This window comes from Coregonus clupeaformis, chromosome 10 (assembly GCF_020615455.1).
Source record: "Coregonus clupeaformis isolate EN_2021a chromosome 10, ASM2061545v1, whole genome shotgun sequence".
In the NCBI taxonomy this organism is placed as follows: Eukaryota; Metazoa; Chordata; class Actinopteri; order Salmoniformes; family Salmonidae; genus Coregonus; species Coregonus clupeaformis.
In genome coordinates this window covers 28,802,372-28,828,585 of record NC_059201.1, presented here as the reverse complement: position 1 = coordinate 28,828,585, position 26,214 = coordinate 28,802,372, and the positions used below count along the sequence as shown (strand labels likewise).

Below are 26,214 nucleotides of genomic sequence, written 5' to 3'. Positions count from 1 at the left end.
CTGCAGTCAGGTTGGCTCAGTGAACTAATGTTTATTAGCCTGTTAGTGTCTGTGTCTGTTGTGCCATAAAGCATGGAGCAGGAGGGATCCACCTCTCCCACCCTCAACAGGAGAATACTCTCCATCCCTTCCAGCTAGCTGCGATCTGATTTGGGTTGTTGGCCTCTGTAACGGACTGTCATGCCCAACCAGGGAAAGATACATGCAGGATGTTGTACACACCCACTCTCTATGCATGTGTAGTGTAGTGTGTGTTGGCAGGGGGTCTAGACTCCCAGGAGCTGCTGGTAACCTGCCTGGCCACATGAAACACACTAAGGGACTCTGGTCACGTCTGCTTTTCATCCTTGGTGCAGAAAAAGGAGGAGGGTGAAAAAAGAGAAAACCTTAAGAATAAAAACACAAAGGCACACATCTGGTCGAGTCACCGGATCCGGGGGGCAGAGTCTCTGGCCTGTGCAACAGGCTCTGGATTGGACTTAAGCGCATGCCGATCAATTGTGCTGTAATGGTACCTTACCTTACCGCCATCTCTGAGCCTTGCAGTCAATACCCGGAGAGGGGCACAGCAGGTAATGGCTCTGGATTCAGCCATTCTTCCCTTGTTCTGAGACATTTTTACACAGCCTGGGGGTGATACTAAATGAATAGCTTGTGGGTGTGAAGGAGTGTCTGCCAGCAGGGCCCCTTGACCTCTCTGGCAGCCCACACACAGCACAGACCAAGCCATCTAACTGAGGGAAGTTTAATATTCTTTATTTCTTATTTCAATGAGCAGAGTAGATTACCCCAGTAGCATAGAAAGACTGACTTAAGAACCCATTAGCTCATTAAACTAAAGCAATGGCATTAGTATTAGTATTGGGAGCTAAATTACGTCTTCAGGTCTCAGGCAGAGTTTGACATTGTGCGTGCATAGTTCACTGATCCACCTCTGCTACATAGGTTGTATTTTTCTTATGTGCAAAGGATGTTGGCTAGCTCTCTAGTTAGACTGCACAGCAAAAGTCTAACATTAATGAATACAAATGCAGTAAACCCTCACACTTTCTGTGCAACTGCAGTTGATTTTTTATCATTGATAAAAAATTATTAAAATCGATATTTATCTCATTTCAGGTGTGGGAGTGTTTGTGGTTATATCTGTGTTAGTCTAAGGAGGCTCTCACTACACATTCAGCATGGCCAATGAGTAAATCATAAATAATAGAGGTTTTGAATCAGACAGCCATGTCTGAGAAATATGAAATATTTTCAGATATGACGATTACTTCACCTCATGTGTTTAAATTACCTCAACAGTGAATACACCTCTCTCTCTCTCTCTCTCTCTCTCTCTCTCTCTCTCTCTCTCTCTCTCTCTCTCTCTCTCTCTCTCTCTCTCTCTCTCACTCACTCACTCACTCACTCACTCACTCACTCACTCACTCACTCACTCACTCACTCACTCACTCACTCACTCACTCACTCACTCACTCACTCACTCACTCACTCACTCACTCACTCACTCACTCACTCACTCACTCACTCACTCACTCACTCACTCACACACTCACACACACACACACACACACACACACACACACACACAGGAATGTGTTGGAACCAGGAAGGAACCAGACAAATTGGTCCTTCATGATTAGAAATAGCAGTGGGGAGATATTGAGTTTGGAGCAGACGGAGAGGAGGCAAAAATACTCATCAGCACATACAGTAGATAGAGAGAGAGACATGAAGAGAAAGAAGGAATGAGATAGAGAGAGAGAGAGAGAGAGAGAGAGAGAGAGAGAGAGAGGAGGAGTAGAAAAGGGGAAAGAGACAGAGAGGAGACAGAAAAGGAGAGGGGGAGAGAGAGAGAGAGAGAGAGAAGGAAAGAGCAAGAAGAAGAGAGAGACTGAGTGAGGAGAGAGAGATTGTGTGAGACAGAGAAAGAGGGAGGTCATGGTTAATAAATACCTGTTGTCCAGAGCAGTGGCTGGGTTGGGCTCTTTCTGCAATCCGGAGGAAATGGAAGAGAACAGCATTTTGTAATGGGCTCTCAGAGCCAGATAAATGCACATGACCAGGACGCTCGCTGCTGTGCCCCGCCAGAATTGTAATATTGTGCACATCTATGGAAATCTGAAACGCTTTTAAGAAGCTCGTATCGGGCTCTCTCTGTGCTGTTCATTTTCCTTATCTCTCAGGCCATAGAGACACCAGTTGTTTTACACAGATATGGTTTTGTCTGCTCTGGTTAGTGTCCAGACTCCAAAAAAACATTCACCCCAGTGTAGTCATGACAGGGAGATTGTGGCACACACATTTCTTCTAGATATAATACCTTGTTCTAGGTGCAGTATTTGTCATTCAAGTGTGTTCCTTGCATGTGATGTGTGCTGTGTGCATGTGTATGATGTGGGTCGTTTCTGTGTGTGTGTGTTCAGGGAGTGCTGACAGATGATGGCCTTTGGATGCAGGGCAAACAGATATATTTCTAACAGAGGTGGGATTTCACTGCATGTCAATGAGGCCCCTGTGTCACGCCTGTGAGATTACTGCATAAGCCAACGCATTACTGCATAAGCCAATGCAAATCAACACAATCCCACATTCAGCCCGAGAGCGAGAGAGAGACATAGAGAGATGTGAAAAGAAAGATGGAGAGACATAGAGAAGGTTGGCGATAAACAGAGAGAAAGAGGGAGAGAGAGCGTGATAAAGAGAGAGAGAAAGTGCTGATCCCTCTTCAGATAATCGTGAACTCTGCTGTGTGTGTATGTATATGAATGAATGTGTGTGTGTTCCTGTGTGTATGTGTTCCTCTGTTGCGTTGACTGTTCACTAATGCACTGCCAAACCTAACATTCCTCAACAGCTGATGAATGCAGCTTAGACCCATACACACCTCTACTATGTCTGCCGCATCTGCCCCAGAACATCTAGTGTGTGTGTGTGTGTGTGTGTGTGTGTGTGTGTGCGTGCGTACGTGTGTGTTTGTGCTGATGGATACATTTTAGATGTGTATTCTTACTCGTTTATGTTTGTACAGTTCAAACTGTGTGTGTGTGTGTGTCTATGTGTTTGTTGAGAGGATGAACATTGAGTATTATAAGAGACAAATCAAATCAAATCATATCAAATCAAATTGTATTGGTCACATGCGCCGAATACAACAGGTGCAGACATTACAGTGAAATGCTTACTTACAGCCCTTAACCAACAGTGCATTTATTTTTAACAAAAAAAGTAAAAATAAAACAACAAAAAAAAGTGTTGAGAAAAAAAGAGCAGAAGTAAAATAAAATAACAGTAGGGAGGCTATATATACAGGGGGGTACCGGTGCAGAGTCAATGTGCGGGGGCACCGGCTAGTTGAGATAGTTGAAGTAATATGTACATGTGGGTAGAGTTAAAGTGACTATGCATAAATAATGAACAGAGTAGCAGCAGCGTAAAAAGGATGGGGTGGGGGGGGGGCAGTGCAAATAGTCCGGGTAGCCATGATTAGCTGTTCAGGAGTCTTATGGCTTGGGGGTAGAAGCTGTTGAGAAGTCTTTTGGACCTAGACTTGGCACTCCGGTACCGCTTGCCGTGCGGTAGCAGGGAGAACAGTCTATGACTAGGGTGGCTGGAGTCTTTGACAATTTTGAGACAGCAGGGTGACGTCAGTGTGTCTGACAGTACTCATTGTCCCCGAAGTCCTGAGGAGAATGAGGGGCATCTTGAGAAAGGGACAATTCAGAGCACACACACACACACAGCATTGTGCTCCTTTAATGAACGTGTCAGAGAACTAAGCTGATAAAAATGCACACCATGGACCTGCCTTTAGAAAGAGAATAGGAAATGTGCTACTGTGCTGTGGTGCAGCATGCGTAATCACCTCTCACAAACTACATATACACCAAGCACACACTCATGCATCTCTCACACATGCACACACTTACACACAAACACTGTCCTGTACATGGAGATACACACATAATGCTCTTGTACACGCATACAAGGACACATGCATTCAAGGAAACACACATAGAACGACAACAAATATCCATGTTAATACAAAAACATATATCCTTTAGGTATACCTTCCACAACATGTATTCCCTATACTTATGATGTTTAAATAGACTCTGTAGAGTACATACTGTCCCAGATTCCAACATACATTCAGAATCAGAGCCACAGTTGTACAATAATCCTGTCATTCCTGGGTGACTGATCTCTCCACCTCTCATCCCCTCTCTCACCTCCCCTCCCCCTATCTTTAACCTCACTCCTTCCCTGTCCTTCATCCGTGTACTCTTATTCTCTCCTCCTCCCTTCCCCTCCCTCTTCTCCTCTTTCTCTCCACCTCCCTTCTCCTGGCTTTCTTTTACCTCTACTGTTTCTGTATCCTCACTCCTACCCTCTCATTTGGTTTACTTTTCCATCCCTGCTTACCTAAAATCTCTCTCTCTCTCTCTCTCTCTCTCTCTCTCTCTCTCTCTCTCTCTCTCTCTCTCTCTCTCTCTCTCTCTCTCTCTCTCTCTCTCTCTCTCTCTCTCTCTCTCTCTCTCTCTCTCCCCACCGCTATCCATATTTTTCTCTCCTTATCTCAGATTCTCACACTCTGTCACATCTTCTCTCTCTTCGGTGACCTGTGTTATCAGTGGTTTGTCTCTGGTCTTATCTCTAACTACTTGCACTAGCAGAAGAGCGTTTTATTGTCTGGTTTTATTCTACCTCAGAGAAGGTCTCAAATTACACCACCAGGGGGCAGAAGCATCACACTCAACGACACAGGAGAGGGGATTGTTTCAGGGACTGAATACTCAACTACTTAGCATGTACAATATACCCAGGTGAATAAAACCATACTAATGAATTGAGATAATCCAGTAAAACATGAGAGACAAGTTGATAGTTCATCTGTTGTCAGGGTAATTAGGTTTAAGAACAGACTGCCAACACTGGGCCTCCTGGCTCTGTGAGTGGTCCGTATCACAGATATTGACACACTAGTTCACTGGGGTGCTGATACACTGGTGTGTGTGTGTATGTGTTGTGTGTGTATGTGTGTGTGTACAGATACAGACATGTTGGAGTCTCCTGCAGTCCTCCAGTGCTGTCTGAATGTACCCAACAAACAGTGTTTGTGTGTCCGTGTGTGTGTGTGCGCGTGCGTGTGCTTTGGCTTGTTTGAACTGAATGTTTGTGTATGGGATTATCTGTGCTTTAGTGTGTTTCTTATGTATGATACTCTCTCTGCTTGTGTGCCTGTGCATGTGTGTGTGTGTGCATGTTTGGTGTGTTTCTCTCTGTGTGTGAGTGTGTGTGTGTTGTGTTTGAGCTCGCTGCCTGCCTCTCTGCTGGACTCCTCTCTCTGAAGCTGTGTGTGATGTAGAGGGGATCACGTAGAGCCTGGGGGTAGGTGAGCCCACTGTAAACAATGATTCTGTGACAGAACCCTGGCCCTCACATCTCCTCTCCATCACCACGGGGCCCCCATACAGCCTGCTACAGCAGGAAGGGACGGGGCCTTGAGCAGGGGAGGTGGGCTGGTGCTGGGACATACATAGGAGCCACTAGGGGACTCTCTCTCTGACTGCCCCCCTCTGTACTCCCAGGGGCCGGTGCTGTGTGAAAGGAGGAAGAGGAGGACGTGTGTGCAGTCATGACCCTTATCCCATAGAGCGTCCTACTCAGAGCAAGACTGACCAGACAGGAGAAGGACAGAGAGGACAGGAAGGTAAGACTGGTTCTATTTCATTGTCCTCTTCTTTTCGAAGTCCCCACTCCTCTCTTTCCTTTAAAACAGTGGAAAAACTGATTTTTTTCTCTCTCTCTCTCTCTCTCTCTCTCTCTCTCTCTCTCTCTCTCTCTCTCTCTCTCTCTCTCTCTCTCTCTCTCTCTCTCTCTCTCTCTCTCTCTCTCTCTCAGGATGAAGTTGTGGGGGAGCTCAGTGTGGCCTTTTCAGGTGGCCCTGGTTTTCGCTGTGGTGATGTTCTGCGGTTGCCCGGTGTCCGCTGGCAGCCGTAACCATCGGGGACAGACAGGTACAGTAGGACCTGCTCTCGACCCAAACCCCACATGAGGTTAATTAGGTTTTTATTGAGGCCACACGTGTGCCCGGAGTCTGTCATTAAGCATGTCTCCTCAGTGACACTTCATTTGTCCCCATGACAGCACACTGGGATCTAGATGGACCTGTTTTGGGGGCATGAAGGCAAACACCACATCATTGGATAATATAGCCCACAGCAAATAGTATTTTCACTGTCATCTGCCAACTGTCACAAAATGTGTGATCTGAGATCCATTCAGGGTAGATAGACTGGTTAGTAGGCTATTATTTCTACACCATTTCATTTTGCTTGACTCATAGGTCCCGTGTAGCTCAGTTGGTAGAGCATGGCGTTTGCAACGCCAGGGTTGTTGGTTCGTTTCCCACGGGGGACCAGTATAAAAAAAAATGTATGCACTCACTAACTGTAAGTCGCTCTGGATAAGAGCATCTGCTAAATGACTAAAAATGTAAAATAGAGGTTCAGTGCTACTGTAGGACATATAGAGCAATGTAAGTGCTGCCTGCCTTAGTAGGAGAGTGTGAAAACTGGCTCAGTAATAAGTATACTAATATACATAACTAGTACAGTAATATGTTCTCCTCCCACAGCTGACCCCACCCACCCTATTTCCATTATCACTCCCCTCAGAGAAAGACCCTGTCCAGGGCTAAAACACGTCCGCCACCCAACATAATTGACACCCACAAGCTAAGGTGTTGTGATTTGCATAATTCATTACCATGGTTCCCCTTGTGTCCAAAAAAGTGACGAACACAACCCCATCAATATTTCAGGATGCCAAGGGGTACCCATGGGGACAGTAGTGCTGAGTCATATCCCCTGCGTCGTGCCCTCCACCTACACTTCCCCCAGAGTCTCTGTTTCTCACTTAATTATGACTATTTCCTTAATTATCCTTCACCATTCTTTCTCTCTTCCTTAAGTTTTTGCCTGGGATGCAAGGTGACCTTTAGCTGTAACAGAAATGCCACCAGCATCCAGTGGTGGTGACTGATGGTATTAGTTTATTTTTGACAGAGGGAGCGGAGGCAGGCGCTGGTGAGGCGGTGTTTTCTGCGGTGGGGCGAGCGCAGCGCTAATTGCAGTCCCAGTCTTTTGTGAAGGTCAGCTGGGGTTCCTCTCCCTTCTGATTTCACACGCTGCTTTCCTTCCCAGACAACAGCAGCCAGATGACTGAGTTCCTACACTGCAGCAATTCATTAGAGCTTTTCTACTAATTGGGAGAAGTTTAGGACTTGTTTGCTTGAATGCTGTGTGTTATACAGAAAGGAGTTTTAAAATGTTTAAATAATTGCTCTGGTGTTACGATGCACACATTTGTTTTCCTCGGTTTTTCAGTTAGTGTTACTGTTCTGTTATTTATAGTTTTGTAGGCCGTGCCGCTTGTTCTAGTTCAATGTCCTGTTGTATCACTGGTGGCCACATGGTGGCTCTGGAGGTTAAAAGAAATAGCCTACCTCACAGAAGCACTCCTGTTTTTTCTCTCTCTCAGGCTCATTTACTCAATGTCATCAACAGTGGCACTCTGTCCTTTTGATGGTGCTCACCAGGAAACAGTAACATCAATAGGAACAGAGACACTGAATCTCTAACCATGGATGGAAGATTTGACTGATGCTTGTCAGGAATAATAGATAGGAAACACATAACAGCAGCTTTTTTCTTGTTTCCTGTCAATGTTTGCAGGGCCATGAAAGACAGTCGGCTCCGCGTCCACGTCTTTCTTTTCTCACAGTAATGGTCTCTCTCTCCCAACAACAGTATCTGCTTGTGTGCTTGTGTTGTATGTGGGCCTTCTGATTGTTCAATGCACTGACCATATAGATGTTGTATCTTAAATTGAGCCAGTTTTTTACATCAGGAAAATAATCCTGCAGCAACAGGAAATGTGAATTATTCTGTGGATTATAGTTAATGAAAATGTTTGTAGTGGTTGATGCATTTTTCGTAACGGAAAATTCAAAGTGGAAATTACAAAAGCCAGAAGCCTTTTTAAACCTCAAATACACTGCAAGTTTTAAATGTCCTGCAATGGTGTGATCAAATGAAGATCCTACATCTGTACGAAGCGCACACACACACGCACACACACACACACACACACACACAAACACACACACACACACACTTTTTGTCCTCTATAGCCCATCAAACAAACTATTGTACTGCACACAGACAGATCACAGATAGGTGGCTGCAGGGTGCAGATCTCTCAGGCCGAAAACCAATTTGTGTTGTGTTAGCTGTTTTGGGGCCCTAGCCCTGCCACAGTGGCTTTTGATCAAGGACAAGCTAGACCGGAAGTTAAGGGACACAGAGAAGCCAACACATCCTGCCGTTGCTGCTTAATGATTTTTCTGGGCATACACCTTTTTAAAAGAGAGAAAACTGAGAAAACGGTTGACTTTGTCATCTTCACTTTAAACAGGACATGTATGGCAGCTGTACTGTCCCCTGACGTCCTTATGCTTCTCACTCTGGGCAGAGAGAGGAGATGTTATTGCTGAGTCGGTGAGAAAGTCTCTTCTCTTCTCTCCGCGAGCCTGAGTTTAGGCCTCACCTTATCAATGTCAATGAGCCCACAACTAGACATACAGTGTACAGCTCACCTTCAGCTGACCAGACACTCACTCCAATACTGGCGTATCCGCTGAGTAAAGATGCACCACAATCACCCGAAACATGGTTATCTCCCTCTTATAAGGGGGACTAACATCGTATATCGCTTGGGTAATTACCATAGTAAAAGATCAGGTCTGAGCACAGGGAGCTGAGATCAGATACTGTATCAAAATCAAATCAAAATCAAATGTTATTGGTCACATACACGTGTTTAGCAGATGTTATTGCAGGTGTAGCGAAATACTTGTGTTCCCAGCTCCGACAGTGCAGTAATATCTACCAAGTAATATCTAACAATTTCACAACATTGTTCAACATGTATGTTATTGTAACACATTGAAATGTGCCCAAGTAGCTGCTCCAGTTATGATACAAGGGCATTATACAAGCTACACTTGACAGTGTGAGTGGGGTTAGAATGAGAAGTGTTTCCTCTGTGTGTGAGCGTAAGCGCATGTGTACGTGTGTGAGAGAGTGTGTGTTTTCCTCCTTGACAAACACTGCTTTGCGGTCACAGTGGGTGGGTTTTATTGGGGATAGATTTGCGTATAAATGAGGTGCCTGCACAGGACCACTCAGCCGTACAAACAACCTGTTAGATTAGCATAAATCTGAGGACAGGGCCTGATTTGGGCCTGTTAAACACAGATAATGTCAGCCTGATTGATGGGCTGTGTCGGATAGGAGCGTTCACAGCCGAGGAGGGGGAGAGGGGAAGAAAGGGAAGAGAGGGGAGAGGAGGAGAGGGGTGGGAGTGCAGGATACGAAGGTGGGGTGTGGCGGTAGGTGGAGGAAAGGAGAGAGGAGGAGAGGAGAGGAGACGGGAGGAGAGGGGAGGAGAGGGGAGAGGAGAGGAGGAGGGGGTGGGAGTGCAGAATACGAAGGTGGGGTGTGGTGGGAGGTGGGGGAGAGGAGATGGAAGAGAGAGTGGGGTTGAAAGTGGAGAGAAGAAGGGTCCAGGGATAGGAGGAGAATAATCAGTAGAAGGTGGGAAACAAGGGAGATGGTAAAGAGAGAGGGGTTAGAGGTGTGGAAGAGGAGGATGTGGATGGTGATAGGGGGAATGAGGGATATAATAGTATTTACTCAAAAAGGGTTACTTTATGTGGAAGAAAACGTAAAAATGTGTGAGACCGTGGAGCCATTTTGTGACGTTACTCCATTTCACAAGAGCAAATACATTTATATCCACAAGTATAATTTTCATTCATTATAAAAATCATTCTGATTTCATTCATTCAAGTTCTCATCAGCTCCATTTTGTTTGGGTAGAGCTCATGTTGTTGTTGTGTTGCAGGTGCAGTCTGTGTCTGTCGTCAACATTGACTGAGCTCCCTCAGACAGAGACAGCAAATGTCTTTCGCAGCAGACATGCTAGTCAGTTATTGACAGGGGAAAGACAGGCTTTTAGATAAATTGCACAATGGTCTGGGCCTCTTCTGTCTGTCAGAATACATCAATTAGCTGGCTGCTCCATCAGTTCAAAGGAACACTGCTTAGTTTGCCACCCAGCAAACACTTGTCTGGCTGTCACAGGAATAGAAGCATTTAGTAATGCTTGAAATGTATTTTTATTTCAGCCTGAGCTGAGGTTTATTACATTAAGACTGCCATTACACCACTTTAAGATCCTGAACAAGACGGTTTAAGAAGAGAGCTGAGACATTAGATCCACTGCCGTCAGTTACTGCTGGGATTTCTCTGACTAAAGCCACTGCCCCAGAATCCTCCTTACAGATCAGGGACGGTCAAGACAATAAATTGCTTTATGGTTACAGCAGTGATTCATAAAATATATGAATAAATGATGGAACGCTGTACTTGAAATCAAATCAAATAATATTTTATTCATCACATACTTCTTAAACAACAGGTTTAGACTAACAGTGAAATGTTTCATTACGGGCCCTTCCCAACAATGCAGAGAGAAATGGAGAAATAATAGAACAATTATAACACAAGGAATAAATACACAATGAGTAATGATAACTTGGCTATATACACGGGGTACCAGTACCGATTTGAGGTAATTGGTTTAGATATGTACATATAGGTAGGGATAAAGTGACTAGGCAACAGGATATATGATAAACAGTAGCAGCAACATATGTGATGAGTCAAAAGAGTTAGTGCAAAAAGGGTCAATGCAGACAGTCCGGGTAGCTATTTAGTTAACTATTTAACGAACTATTTAGCAGTCTTATGGCTTGGGGGTACCAAGCGGTGATGCAGCCATTCAAGATGCTGTCAATGGTTCAGCTGTATAACTTTTTGAGGATCTGAGGGCCCATGCCAAATCTTTTCAGCCTCCTGAGGGGGAAGAGGAATTGTCTTCCGGTCTTCACGACTGTGTCGGTGTATGTGGAACATGATAATTCCTTAGTGATTTAGAACTTGAAGCTCTTGACCCGCTCCATTACAGCCCAGTCGATGTGGATGGGGGCGTGCTCGGCCCTCCATTTCCTGTAGTCCACGATCAGCTCCTTTGTCTTGCTGACGTTGAGGGAGAGGTTGTTGTCCTGGCCCCACACTGCCAGGTCACTGACCTCCTCCCTATTGGCTGTCTCATTGTCCTCAGTGATCAGTCCAACCACCGTTGTGTCATCAGCAAACGTAATGATTGTGTTGGAGTAATGCACGGCCCCGCAGTCGTGGGTTAACAGGGAGTACAGGAGAGGACTAAACACGCACCCCTGAGGGGCCCCCGTGTTGAGGGTCAGCGTGGTGGATGTGCTGTTTCCTACCCTCACCACCTGGGGGCGGCCTGTCATGAATCCAGGATCCAGTTGCAGAGGGAGGTGTTCAGTCCCAGGGTCCTGAGCTTAGTGATGAGCTTGGAGGGGACTATGGTGTTGAACACTGAGCTATAGTCAATGAACAGCATTCTCACATAGGTGTTCCTTTTGTCCAGGTGAGAGAAGGCAGTGTGGAGTGCAATAGAGATTGCATAATCTGTGGATCTGTTGGGGTGGTATGTGAATTGGAGTGGGTGCAGGGTGTTTGGGATTATGGTGTTGATGTGAGACATGACCAGCTTTTCAATGCATTTCATGGCTACAGATGTGAGTGCTACAGGGCGATAGTAATTTAGACAGGTTACCTTGGCGTTCTTGGGCACAGGGACTATGGTAGTCTGCTTGAAACATGTAGGTATTACAGACTGGGTCAGGGAGAGGTTGAAAATGTCAGTGAAGACACTTGCCAGCTGGTCAGCGCATGCTCTGAGTACGCATCCTGGGAATCCGTCTCGCGCCGCGGCCTTGTGAATGTTAACCTGTTTTAAAGGTCTTACTCACGTTGGCTATGGAGATCGAGATCACACAGTCATCCGGAACAGTTGGTACTCTCATGCATGGTTCAGTGTTGCTTGCCTCAAAGCGAGCATAAAAGGCATTTAGCTCGTCTCATAGGCTCGCGTCACTGGGCAGCTCATGGCTGGGTTTCCCTTTGTAAACCGTGATAGTTTGCAAGCCCTGCCACATCCAACAAGCAACAGAGCCAGCGTAGTAGGAATCGATCTTAGTCCTGTATTGACATTTTGACTGTTTGATGGCTCGACGGATGTTGTAGCGGGATTTCTTATAAGCGTCCGGATTAGTGTCCTGCTCCTTAAAAGCGGCAGCTCTACCCTTTAGCTTAGTGCCAGCCATGTTTGTGGTGGAAAATAGACAGCTACGAAAAATATAGATGAAAACTCTCTTGGTAAATAGTATGGTCTGCAGCTTTTCATGAGGTATTCTAACTCAGGCGAGCAAAACCTTGAGACTTCCTTAACATTAGAGATCGCGCACCAGCTGTTGTTAACAAAGACACACACACCTCCCCCCTTAACCTTACCCGAAGCTGCCGTTCGGTCTTGTCAATGCATAGTAAAACCAGCTAGATGTATATTTTCCATCTCCTTGTTCAGCCACGAATACGAAAAACATAGGATATTACAGTTCTTCAGGTCCCTTTGATAGGATAGTCTTGAACGGAGCTCGTCCAGTTTGTTCTCTAGTGATTGTACATTTGACAATAGAACGGAGGATAGAGGCGGTTTATTTACTTGCCGACATAGTCTTGTCAGCGTGCCGCTCATCAGCCTCTCCTGCACCGTCTCTTCCTCTTTCGAGTCTCTGGTATTAGGGCCTGGTCCGGAATGAGCAGTATGTCCTGCGCTACCGACTCGTTGAAGTAGAAATCTTCATCCAAATCGAGGTTAGTGATTGCTGTTCTGATGTCAAGAAGCTCTTTTTGGTAATAGGAAATAATGGCAGAAATATTATACACAAAAAAAGTTACGATCAGCGTAAAGAAACACACAAAATAGTAGAATTGTTGAGGAGCCCGTAAAATGGCAGCTATCCACTGCAGCACCATCTCAATCTACTTTGTCTCTATACCATGTCAAGACTCAGTTCAGGTTGACTTTCCTTTCCTAAGACATGTTTTTTTTAATTGGATGCAGACTCATGTAGTATAGATTGATGGATGAGGAAAATACTGTAGAGAGAAAAATGAATGGTGAAATTAAGAGGGACAGATGGAGAGAGAGCGAGACAGACACACACACAAAGAGAGAAAGAGAGACACAGAGAGAGAGAGAGAACGAGACAGATGAGAGAGAGAGAGAGAGAGAGACAGACACACAAAGATAGAGAGAGAGAGAAAGAACGAGACAGATGGAGAGAGAGAGAGATAGAGAGATAGACAGACAGACAGACAGACAGACAGAGAGTGAGTGAGTGAGTGAGTGAGTGAGTGAGTGAGTGAGTGAGTGAGTGAGTCAGACTTCTGCCCTTGTGACCTCATTATGCCACCAGGAGGCAGCGTGCTCTTTGTTCTCCTTACTGCCTGTGACAGAGCCTTCCGCTTCCCCAGCTCCCTGAATCTCTCTCTCTCCCGCTCTCCCTCGCTCTCGCACACACACAAAAACACACACTCCGCTAAGAGACTGCCCTTAGAATGAATGATCCTGGGCCTTTGAACCACTGAAAAACGGATAAGTAAAGTCATCACACCTCTCTCTCTCTCTCTCTCTCTCTCTCTCTCTCTCTCTCTCTCTCTCTCTCTCTCTCTCTCTCTCTCTCTCTCTCTCTCTCTCTCTCTCTCTCTCTCTCTCTCTCTCTCTCTCTCTCTCTCTCTCTCTCTCTCTCTCTCTCTCTCTCTCTCTCTCTCTCTCCTCCACTTTACCCGTGGTATAAAAAACATTGTTTTTCAAATGGGACACTAGCTATCCGTTCTTTACCCAGGCATTGGTATGCAGACTGTGGTACAGGATGCCACACTAACAAGGGGATTGTTTTTTAAGGGAATTTTGTGTTTGAGATAGATATGAGAAAGGGGATGGTGTTTGTGTGTGTGTGTGTGTGCATGTTTGTATGTATGTGTGCGTGTGTGTGCATGTGTGTTTGTATGTGTGTGTATGTGTGTGTGTGTGTGTCAGCGTCTGTAGGGGTAATCCGCCAGCTCCCTGTGCCCCTGGGGGGATGGGGACAGAGGACTGAAGAAAATGAAAACAGAGGGATGATGACGGAAGAGTGCCCTCTGAGAGCGAGGTATCATTGAGAGGGCTTTCTGGAGAAGAGAACAAACAAACTTTAAATCAGGAAAGATGAGAGGGGCCATGGCCTGCCGAAATAGAACCTTCTATTGAGTGAGTGTGTGTTTGTGTGTGTGTGTGTTAGGAAGGTTACTAAGCTCATTCAGCTCAGGGTTAAGCATGAAATGTTTTTAACTTTAAACAAAGTCGTGTGAAATCTGACTTTACCGTAGTTGTAAGTGGATTTCTATTGAACATGTACAGACAGTTTGCATCCCGCACTCAAAAATGTGCCTCTGTCGTACTCCCACACAAACGTGTTTAAACATTGTGTACGGACTCTTCTAAACCCACACAAAACATCTGGGTAAAACATTGTTAGGCTTCATTTGTAACCAATGGCAGGTTGTGAGCATGTTGATAAATATTTCAGTGTTACAGTTTCATTATCCTTATACAGTACATACAAGGGACAAATGATCAGAAATAGGGGTATTGTAAACCAGTTGGCTACTGTAAAAACGTAGCATGGTGTTGTATGCCATATCTGCCCCATGCAACATTGTACAAGATCACCTTTTGTACGTGACTTGTCAACTGATACAGTATCGCCTGTCTCTCTGCTTGAAATTCATCAAATACAGTGTATGAATGAAATTCAGATAATGAGTAGAATATATTGTTATATGCAACCCAGGTATTTCAGCAGTGCATTGTACACTACACTATAATTCCAAATGATAGCACATAGAGTGACTCTTTCCACTTTGGAACTGATAATGATGTAGAATGATAATGTAGTATTTACAGCCACATCCATACATGATTTGGTTTTCCCTTCAACATAAATTGATGTCAAATTGATACATTTATGAAGTAAAAATATAGAAATGTACAGTGTTCAGCAGTTATCAAACTATATACATTAACTAGGCACTACATAATGGTTCAGTAGTTATCAGTTTTGAGCAGTTTGATTAAGTGATAGTTAATTGTATTGTTAACAAACGACAAGAAAATCATATCAAAAGTAGTTTAAATTGACAACTATATTGCATTTTGAAAAGCAGATACTTACAGTAGATTGATAATGTATCCAAATTGAAAGATTGATTTGGTGCAGTGAACACGTTACTTTGTGAATTTGTTTGTTGTGCTCAGTCAATTGAAAATATGCTTACACTCTTAGAAAAAAGGGTTCCAAAAGGGTTTTTCTGCTTTCCTCATAGGAGAACCATCGTTGGTTCCAGGGAGAACCCTTTTTTGTTCCATTTAGAACCCTTTTGGGTTCCATGTAGAACCCTATGTGGAAAGGGTCCTACATGGAACCCAAATGGGTTCTACCTGGAACCAAAAAGGGTTCTTCAAAGGGTTCTCATATGGGGACAGCCGAAGAACCATTTTAGGCTCTAGATAGCACCTTTTGCTAAGAGTGTAGAGCTTTTAAACACGAGCCATTTTGAGGATCTGTTTAGATTTTTTGTGCAAATGTACCACATACTGATGAAAATTGCACCAAAGTGATTGAAAAAACCTGTACTATGACTAAGATAAACTTTTTGTTTGATTATATCCTCATTTAAATAATGTTAATAACCCTGCACATAATGAAAGAGCAGCCTTTTAATGTTAATGATGCCGTTGAGCTGAGAAAGGACCAGAGTGTCGGCATAACTGCAGTTACTCTTATATTGAAATTGAAACTGTCTGCATCTTTAGAATAATTCCTCGTGTTTATACAACTGTAAATAATTCAACCGTTTTTTTCTATTGTAAAAACTCTGAATACTCAATGTGTGGTTTTGTCCATTCTTGTGTTTTGATATAAGTGGCTGTTTTTAAATGCAAATATTGAAATACTACTGCACCAGCAACCACACTGAACAAAGTTATATGGTCTCTCTCTCTCTCTCTCTCTCAGCCTCCTACCAGGTGAAGCAGGGGACGTGTGAGGTGGTGGCCATCCACCGCTGTTGTAATAAGAACAAGATTGAGGAGCGCTCTCAGACCGTCAAGTGCTCCTGTTTCCCAGGCCAGGTCGCTGGCACAACCAGAACCAGGCCCTCCTGTGTGGAAGGTAAACATACATTGTGTGTATGAAGATCACACCAGAGCTGTGTTTGAAGGTCTTGATGAATTCACCTCACAGCCAGACACAGGAAGCTGGCACAAGCTCTAATAGTCTCACAAAGTGCTTTAGCTCTCTACTTCATGATAAAGTGGGTCTGTATTTCTCTGTGGTGCACAGTAGTCTGTCCTCCATTCTGTCTTTAGTAGATCATGTAACATTAAAGGTTAGGGCCACAGCAGACTAATGCAGGTAATGGAGGATCACTCTGCAGTGTCGCCTTCCTTCTCTTATCCCCTAGTCGACTATGAAAGGAGATGGAAATATACTACATCTGGCAGCCTCTGAAGGTTTGGCCCAAGGCCTGAAATCAAGAAACACAATTTAAAAGGGATGATTTTATTTGGTTGGGAAAGCATTCCATTTCACATCTATTCAGGCCTTTCGACCATATATCAGATGGTAATAGAAAACATATCTTGCACTTTGTCATATCACTAGACTCAACATTGTTGGATCATATTAACACAAATAAGACCCTGCACTAAGAAAAAATATTATATTTCGATTGCGGGAAAAAGTGTGTGTGTTTGTGTGTGTGTGTGTGTGGTGGGGGTTGTGTGTGTATGTGAGAGAAACTGATGGATTGATGGAAAGTTGCCGAATAGTGAAGCTTCTGAGGTGGTGTTCAAATGTAGGCTAAGTAGTTTTTGTTCTCCTTAAAATGATCACGAGTATTGCATCATAGGCTACATCTTTGAAAACAGTATTATTATTTTAACCCAAAGTGAATTTCTGTTTTCTCATTGAAAAGTATTTCTTGTTCTCTTGGCCTTTGGCAGAGCTAAATACTAAACCATCTTTTACATTTCTGAATGTGTCGGCACTGGGGACTCAGGATGTTGCTGCGTTATTGATGTCTTGTTAATCAGGCCTTTTGATTTGAACATATGGATTGTTTTAGTTTTGTAGGCTAGGCTACCTATTTCATTATTTAATTCATGGATTAAGCCTTACCAGTCATTCTGATCTAGTTCCCAATGATCAGTGCTTTAGTTTATTATGTTGCTGTCCAGCAGTTCTGAATTAGCGAAACACCCGACTGTCCAAATCTTTCTGTCCAATAGCCTTTGATTTGAACATTTGAAAAGTTTTGGTGTGTATTTAATTTATATATGTTACAGCACTTTGGTTTCACTAATAAATATGTTGAAATGGAACCAAATTATATGTTTCTGTCTTCAGTCCTTTTTAAATAGGATAGATGGGCTATATGGGCTACGGTATAGGGCGAATATGATAGTCTGCCTATAACCAGCTTGGATGGTTGGTGGCCTGGCGGTTGGGAGCTTGTACCGGTGGCCGATAGGTCGCTGGTTCGGGTCCCAGATTTGACATGGTGGGAGATCCGTCGACGTGCCCTTGGGCGAGGTGCTTGACCCTGGTTGCTCCTGTGGGTCGCTCTGGATGGGAGTGTCTGCTAGATGACTGAATGTAATGTAAATGTTGAGCGAGTTCACTACAGGTAGATTGTATGTTTTAATGTTCATAAAAATTAAATAATAATAATAATCTGCTAGAATTGTCTCTACCTTGTGCTTTTAATTTCCCAGTTATCAGGGGTTGATCATAGTAAAGGGCAACGAGTGGTCAGACAGACAATTTCTGGATTATTATTTTCTTGCCCGCTGATTTTAAAAGGGACATCTTTCTATTTTTTGGGGCATTATATTCTAGGCTATAACATCACCTTTGTCACATTATTCACACATAAGTATTGCTTTCTCAACTTAATTGTTCATTCATTCCTCTCCTCTCCCCAGTTTGGGCCATGGGTGTGTGTGTGTGCTGTGCCGGACGGCGAGTGGAGGCAATTTGATCAATAAAAATACATCTTTAATTAATATACAGTACCAGTCAAAAGTTTGGACACACCTACTCATTTAATGGTTTTTCTTTATTTTCACTATTTTATACATTGTAGAATAATAGTGAAGACATCAAAACTATGAAATAACACATATGGAATCATGTAGTAACCAAAAAAGTGTTGAACAAATGAAAATATATTTTATATTTGAGATTCTTCAAAGTAGCCACCCTTTGCCTTGATGACAGCTTTGCACACTCTTGGCATTCTCTCAACCAGCTTCACCTGGAATGCTTTTCCAACAGTCTTGAAGGAGTTCCCACATATGCTGAGCACTTGTTGGCTGCTTTTCCTTCACTCTGCGGTCAATTGGGTTGAGGTCGGGTGATTGTGGAGGCTAGGTCATCTGATGCAGCACTCCATCACTCTCCTTCTTGTTCAAATAGCCCTTACACAGCCTGGAGGTGTGTTGGGTCATTGTTATCACGTTTCAGGAGAAGACCCATGTGAGACATGGGTTTGATCCTAGACACGTGGAGGGTACGGGGCAACAGAAGACAAACAGCAGAGGGGCTAACGATTTTGGAGATGGGGAAAGGGCCGATAAACCAGGGGGAAAGTTTGCAGGACTCCACCCAGAGGGGCAGATCTCGGGGTGGACAGCCATACCTTCTGCATGAGACGATACCGGGGAGCCGGGGTCCGGTGGCGGTCCGCTTGTCATCGATACCTGGAGGTGGTCTTGAGAAGAGCCGACCGGGCTCTCCTCCAGGTACGACGACTGTGGCAGACAAACATCTGGGCCGAGGGTATGCGAACCTCTTCCTCTTGCTCCGGGAAGAGCGGGGACTGATAACCCAGGGAACACTCAAAGGGCGAAAGACCCGTGGCAGAGCAGGGAAGGGTTTTGCGGGCGTATTCAACCCACACTAGTTGCTGGCTCCAGGTGGTGGGGTTGGCGGAGACCAGGCAGCACAGAGTCGTCTCCAGGTCTTGGTGGGCTCGCTCCGACTGGCCGTTGGACTGAGGGTGGAAACTGGAGGACAGGCTGGCCGACGACCCAATGAGTGTGCAGAACGCCTTCCAGAACTGGGACAAGAACTGAGGACCCCGGTCGGAGACCATGTCCAGTGGGAGTCCATGGATCCGGAAGACGTGCTGCACCATGAGCTGGGCCGTCTCTTTGGCGGAGGGTAGTTTGGGGAGAGGAATGAAGTGGGCGGCTTTGGAAAACCGGTCCACAACTGTCAGGATGGCGGTGTTGAATCAGACGGGGGAAGACCCGTGACAAAGTCCAGGGATATGTGAGACCAGGGACGGTGGGAAACAGGCAGAGGTTGGAGGAGACCAGCCGGAGCTTGCTGAGGAGTCTTGTTCTGCGCACAGATCGTGCAGGCGGCAACGAACGCGGAGACGTCAGGAACCATGGTAGGCCACCAAAAGCGTTGTCGCACAAAGGCCAGGGTCTGACGGGAGCCCGGGTGGCAGGCAAGCGATGGCATGAAAGGGGGTGTGAGTAGGGGAGAGGAAGAGTTATCCATATGGCCCACCAGAGTACTCGCTCCTACCATTGAGCCTGGTCTTTTAGTGGACAGATGGACACAAAATGACCAGTAGTCCCGCAATACAGGCAACTCTTTGTATGAAGCCTGTATTGCCGTTCGGCTGGAGACAGCCTAGCTCTGCTTAGTTGCATCGGCTCAGGAAGAGGTGAATCGGCAGTCTTCAGAGACTCTCGGGGGAACTCGGGTAGCCTCGGGTTCTCTCGGCAACGGAGCTGTCGGGGACTTCCGGGATGCCTCGGAGGCGAGGTGGAATCCTTGGGCGGTCAATTGGAATCGGACTTCCTCTCCTTACTTCGTTCCCGTAGTCGGCAATCGATCCAAATGGTCAAGGCAATGAGCGAGTCGATATCCATCGGTAGTTCCCTGGCTGCAAGCTCGTCCTTCACTTCCTCCAATACTTCGTGCAGGAACGTGTCAAACAGCACATCCGGGTTCCAGGCACACTCAGCTGCCAACATGCGGAAATCCACTGCATAGTCTGCCACACTGCAGGATTCTTGCCGAAGCTGGAGTAACTTCCGGGAAGCCTCTCTCCCGGACAATGGAGCATCGAAAACCTTCTTTACCTCCTGCATGAACTCCTCCAGACTGAAGCATACGGCCGACTGTTGTTCCCACACTGCCGTAGCCCAGGCGAGAGCCCTCCCGGACATCAGCGTGATGAGGTACGCTATCTCAGAGCGGTCCGAAGGGAAGGAGGAGGGCTGCAGCTCGATGATGAGCGAACACTGAGCGAGAAATGCCCTACAGGTTCCTGACCCTCCAGCGAAGCGTTCCGGGAGAGGTAAGTGGGGTTCTCTGGAAACCGGGGAGGCCGTGCTGCTAACAGCCAGGTTACTGAGGGGCTGGGAGGCTACCGTCGTGGTAGGCTGCCTAACAGACAACCCGCGGAATTGCTCCAGCAATGTGTTAAACGCTCGGTCATGGCGTTCGGCCAAGGTCTGGAACCCTTCTATGAGACCACGAAGCAACTCCTCGTGCCTTCCAATGGTGGCTCCTTGGGAGGAGGTGGCGTTGCGGAGCTGGTCCGAGTCTGCTGCGTCAGTCATGGCCAGTTTGTACTATCACATTTCAGGAGAAGACCCAGATGCAGACAGTGTCGAAGTAACAAAAGTTTATTACAAAAACAGGGGGCAGGCAAATGACAGGTCAAGGGCAGGCAGAGGTCAGTAATCCAGATCAGAGTCCAAAAGGTACAGAACGGCAGGCAGTCTCAGGGTCAGGGCAGGCAGAGGTCAATAATCCAGGGTGGTGTGACAAGGTACAGAACGGCAGGCAGTCTCAGAGTCAGGGCAGGCACAATGGTCAAAACCGGGAAAACTAGAAAACAGGAACTTGAAAAAGACAAGAGCAAGGGGAAAAACGCTGGTTGGCTTGACGAACAAAACAAACTGGAAAAAGACAAACAGAGAACACAGGTATAAATACACTGGGGGAAATGGGGGAAGATGGGCGACACATGGAGGGGGGTGGAGACAATCACAAAGACAGGTGAAACAGATTAGGCCTCCACAATCCCCCTGACCTCAACCCAATTGAAATGGTTTGGGATGAGTTGGATCGCAGAGTGAAGGAAAAGCAGCCAACAAGTGCTTAGCATATGTGGGAACTCCTTCAAGACTGTTGGAAAAGCATTCCAGGTGAAGCTGGTTGAGAGAATGCCAAGAGTGTGCAAAGCTGTCATCAAGGCAAAGGGTGGCTATTTGAAGAATCTCAAATATAAAATATATTTTTATTTGTTTAACACTTTTTTGGTTACTACATGATTCCATATGTGTTATTTCATAGTTTTGATGTCTTCACTATTATTCTACAATGTAGAAAATAGTAAAAATAAAGAAAAACACTTGAATGAGTAGGTGTGTCCAAACTTTTGAATGGTACTGTATGTGTTGGGCTTTATAGATTGTTTGTTTGTGTGTGTTGTGCTTTAGCTGAGATTATTCTTTACAAAGTCAAGTATATTTGTCCAATTGTTCTTTGACTAGCATCATTCATTCTCGCTGTCGATAATTCTAATGTTATATCTTCCAATAGTAACTGTATCCACTGGTGAATTGGGAGAGTGGGGAGATTGCCATCTAAGAGCCAACATCTTTTTTTTTGCGGCAGTGCTGCCTGCCTGCCAGTAGTAATCGTCTCTGATTGATTGAGAGAATCAAGGAGCTATCGTTATTAAGTAACAGCAGATGCAATGCATTGAATATTTACATTCATGCACTTCTAAATTCATTTTGCAACTTTGTCCCAGAAGAATTTGACTGCAGGGCACTCCCACATCATAGGGGACACAGTGAACAGTTGGGAGTTGGGGCCAATTTCATCGTAAAACTTGGTGTTAAATACAGTCTGTGAACAAACTTAAAATGTATAAATTGATGGTTCAGATTACGCGATGCCAAGGAAGGGTTGTTCAGATTCACGTAGATCTGTGGACCATACCTTTTTAATGGCTAGCTCAGAATATGAGCTTTCCAAAAGTTGTTTATATATTATAGAAATCAGTCCTTTCAATAGCCCAGATAATTTATTTATAAATCCCATCATTGGATGGTTTGGTAGTTTGTTTTCCCAAGGGACTCCATAGGCCAGCATAGCTGACCTGAGTAAATGTGACTCACCACCTGGTTGTGTTCTTATGTAGCAAAATTTGAATTTGTGTTTTTTACATTCGATAAAAGTAGAGACTCAGAGCTACAAAATGGTATATCATACACTGCATTTGAGGAACAATGGGAAAGTAATTCTGCTTTGAAAGATGATAAACTTGTAAACTCACTTTTGAGAAAATGGCAATTGAATGTTTTGGTATCTAGTGAAGAGCTCTTCTTTGTCTACACCAATTCAGCATTGTTCACACCCTCTTAAGCTTTAGCCCCACCCATCTCGTTTCACTCTCGCAGTGTTCAGAGCGCACATTTGACCCTCTGGTCAATGATTTGTTTACCTCTGGATAACATGAAAACAGCCTTAGCAGCTCTGCTGGCAACAATTTCATTACGCTTTTTTGCCGATGTTTACTGGGATACAAATAATAACGTCATACACTAGCTAGGGAGCCAGCCAGCTAATGTTAGCTAGCTAGCTAACAGTACACTTTAGCTTAAGACATGTAGCTAGCTGGGTAAACAATAAACCTAGCTAGGTAAACAACATGTATGATCACATACGCCACATAACGTTAGCTAACGAGCCAGCCAGCTAACTTTAGCTAATTAAACAACAATGAACATGGTGCCAAATCATGTCGATACTACCCTGCATGAATCTGCTGGTAGCTAACCAACCAGGTTCAATGTTAGCTAGCTAACATTAGGCTCTAACTAGCAAAGCAAACAGCTCTGGGATACGAATAATAACATTATACATGTAACGGTAGCTAGCTAGCTAACAGTACCCTTTAGCTTGAAATGAAACCACTTAGAAACGTGTAATATCTGAAAATGTAGCTAGCTAGACTATCTTACCTGTACATCATCATGCATGATGGACGCGTCTCCCGGTGACGGATGCCATGCCAAGGTTTCTCTTAGTTTGAAGATGTAATCCGGAGACAGGTGTTTTCTCCATTTCTTTAGCTATCATACTCTAATTCCACTGATTTCAAAACTCGATCCTCCAGAAAGTGGAGAGCAACACTTATGCAGCTCCACTACACAATTTAAAAAAAGCCGCTTTAGACAGGATTACCAACACAGACTGAAAGAAGCCTTTTATATGGCAGACCAATCCAAACTCCTCTCTCGGCATGTCCAGCCCACTCATTATCTCAGCCAATCATGGCTAGTGGGAAGGTTGCTGTCTTTTTCTGTGGCTTAACCAACAAGGCTCGTAATTTAACAATTTTATTCGTATTTACAGATGGCATACAAGTTTGTTATTAAGGCACATGAAAGTTCCCTTGTTCCAGAAGGCATTTCTGCCCGAAAACGCATTTTGATTTAAAATCGATTCAAATCAAATCAAATTGTATTTGTCACATGCGCCGAATACAACAGGTGTAGACCTTACAGTGAAATGCTTACTTACAAGCCCTTAACCAACATTGCAGTTTTAAGAAAGAATACCTAAAAAAAAAAATTATACAAATAATTAAAGAGCAGCAGTAATATAACAATAGCGAGGCTATAAACAGGTGGTACCGGTACAGAGTCAATGTGCGGGGGCATCGGTTAGTCGAGGTAATTGAGGTAATATGTACAGTGGGGAAAAAAAGTATTTAGTCAGCCACCAATTGTGCAAGTTCTCCCACTTAAAAAGATGAGAGAGGCCTGTAATTTTCATCATAGGTACACGTCAACTATGACAGACAAAATGAGAAATTTTTTTCCAGAAAATCACATTGTAAGATTTTTATAGGAATTTATTTGCAAATTATGGTGGAATATAAGTATTTGGTCAATAACAAAAGTTTCTCAATACTTTGTTATGTACCCTTTGTTGGCAATGACACAGGTCAAATGTTTTCTGTAAGTCTTCACAATGTTTTCACACACTGTTGCTGGTATTTTGGCCCATTCCTCCATGCAGATCTCCTCTAGAGCAGTGATGTTTTGGGGCTGTCGCTGGGCAACACAGACTTTCAACTCCCTCCAAAGATTTTCTATGGGGTTGAGATCTGGAGACTGGCTAGGCCACTCCAGGACCTTGAAATGCTTCTTACGAAGCCACTCCTTCGTTGCCCGGGCGGTGTGTTTGGGATCATTGTCATGCTGAAAGACCCAGCCACATTTCATCTTCAATGCCCTTGCTGATGGAAGGAGGTTTTCACTCAAAATCTCACGATACATGGCCCCATTCATTCTTTCCTTTACACGGAACAGTCGTCCTGGTCCCTTTGCAGAAAAACAGCCCCAAAGCATGATGTTTCCACCCCCATGCTTCACAGTAGGTATGGTGTTCTTTGGATGCAACTCAGCATTCTTTGTCCTCCAAACACGACGAGTTGAGTTTTTACCAAAAAGTTCTATTTTGGTTTCATCTGACCATATGACATTCTCCCAATCCTCTTCTGGATCATCCAAATGCACTTGTGGTATCGTGTCGAATGCGGGTGGGTATTGCTGTCGATCAAAGAATCCCCTTAAGCTGTATCGTGTTCAAAGGCCTTTATTAAAACCACGAGATTACAGCATAGGTACAGACCCGCGGTGTCCGGAGAACGGCTCCCCGATTGCTATGGCCGTTCTAACTCTCCGCCGTTCTTCCCCCCTTTATATAGCCTTCCAAGAGTTGAATGGCTCCCTCTACTGTTCAATCCCCGTATCTTACAACCCACTTCCTGTCTGTCATATGTGGCGTCACACTAAAACCTTCCTTCTTGATACCAAAAATCAACATTCTTTCAGTTCCATTTAAAAACATTTAACACCATCATATTGTCAATACACTACATTCCCCCCTTTCGAGACAACCTAAACGTCTCGAAACCAAACAGAATAGGATTATGACTAGTAACAATTTATCTTATTGAGTATCTTTAACCTTAAACCAAACACATTCTCCTCTAGAGTGTAAATACCTTTCTATGAAATACCTGTTTATGAAGTGTGAATACATTACTATGACATATGAAGAAATCTCTATGGAGTGTAAGAGCGAAAAACTGTCTGGCAACCTTCCATCCATATCAATCAAGACAGTAAAATTCTCTCACGGTCCCTCTGCCCCAGGCAACCACTGTCGGTACTCCAGATAACCTCATAACTCATGTAAATGCATTTGAAAGTATGATGCAACTAAATACACATGTAAGCCCCTGCAAACAAAATCCTATCCAATAACATATTAGGTTGGGTGGGGGACTCAGGTGCAGAGACGGACACACGGACAAAGAGGGTGGATTAGGATGTAATTTATTCAGCGTGTCTTGGCAGAGAGAAGCAGTTCAGGGTGGAGTAGCTTCAGGCCGGGGTAGGAGCTGAGTGGGGTGGAGAGCCAGTAGTCCAGAGAGCTGGATGACGAGGATATCAGACAACAGAGGAGCAGGTTGCGGCGTGGGAATGGCAGGCAGGCAGGCAGGCAGCAGGAACAGACGGGATCACAGGTAGTGTAGGAACGAACTGGCGCTGGAGAGGTGTCCAGCCCGGGTAGATAACTGCTGGTTGATTGATGACAATGAGCCGCAGCTGGAAGTAACGGAGCATGAGAGAGAATGGCCACGCCCCCTGACCTAGATCCTCTGACTGCACAGCAGGGGGAGACAGACACAGACCACACACACACACAGGGGAAAAAGGAACAGGGAAACAAGCGGGAACCGGACCAACAGTGCCGAACCGTAACAGTACCCCCCCCTCAACGGGCGCCACCCGGCGACCCACCCGGCTTGTCAGGGTGGTCCCTATGGAAGTCAGCCACCAGCTGCGGATCCAGTATAAATCGTCGGGGAATCCAGGACCTCTCCTCGGGACCGTATCCCTCCCAGTCCACCAGGTACTGAAGCCCTCTACCACGCCTCCGGACGTCCAGCAGTCTCCGCACCGTGTAGGCTGGATGGTCGTCACAATACG

At 44.9% G+C, this 26,214-nt stretch overlaps 1 protein-coding gene across 1 annotated transcript in view; it reads left to right on the top strand.

Moving 5' to 3' along the window:
- The window catches only part of tafa4b (TAFA chemokine like family member 4b), a 56,650-nt gene that overhangs the window by 6,427 nt on the left and 24,009 nt on the right, over positions 1–26,214 (top strand). Inside the window, exons 2-4 of the mRNA XM_041889142.2 lie at positions 5,592–5,713; positions 5,905–6,020; positions 16,121–16,276. Coding sequence (XP_041745076.1) covers positions 5,906–6,020; positions 16,121–16,276 — 271 coding nt within the window. The 5' untranslated portion in view covers positions 5,592–5,713; position 5,905. The remainder of the gene's footprint in view (positions 1–5,591; positions 5,714–5,904; positions 6,021–16,120; positions 16,277–26,214) is intronic.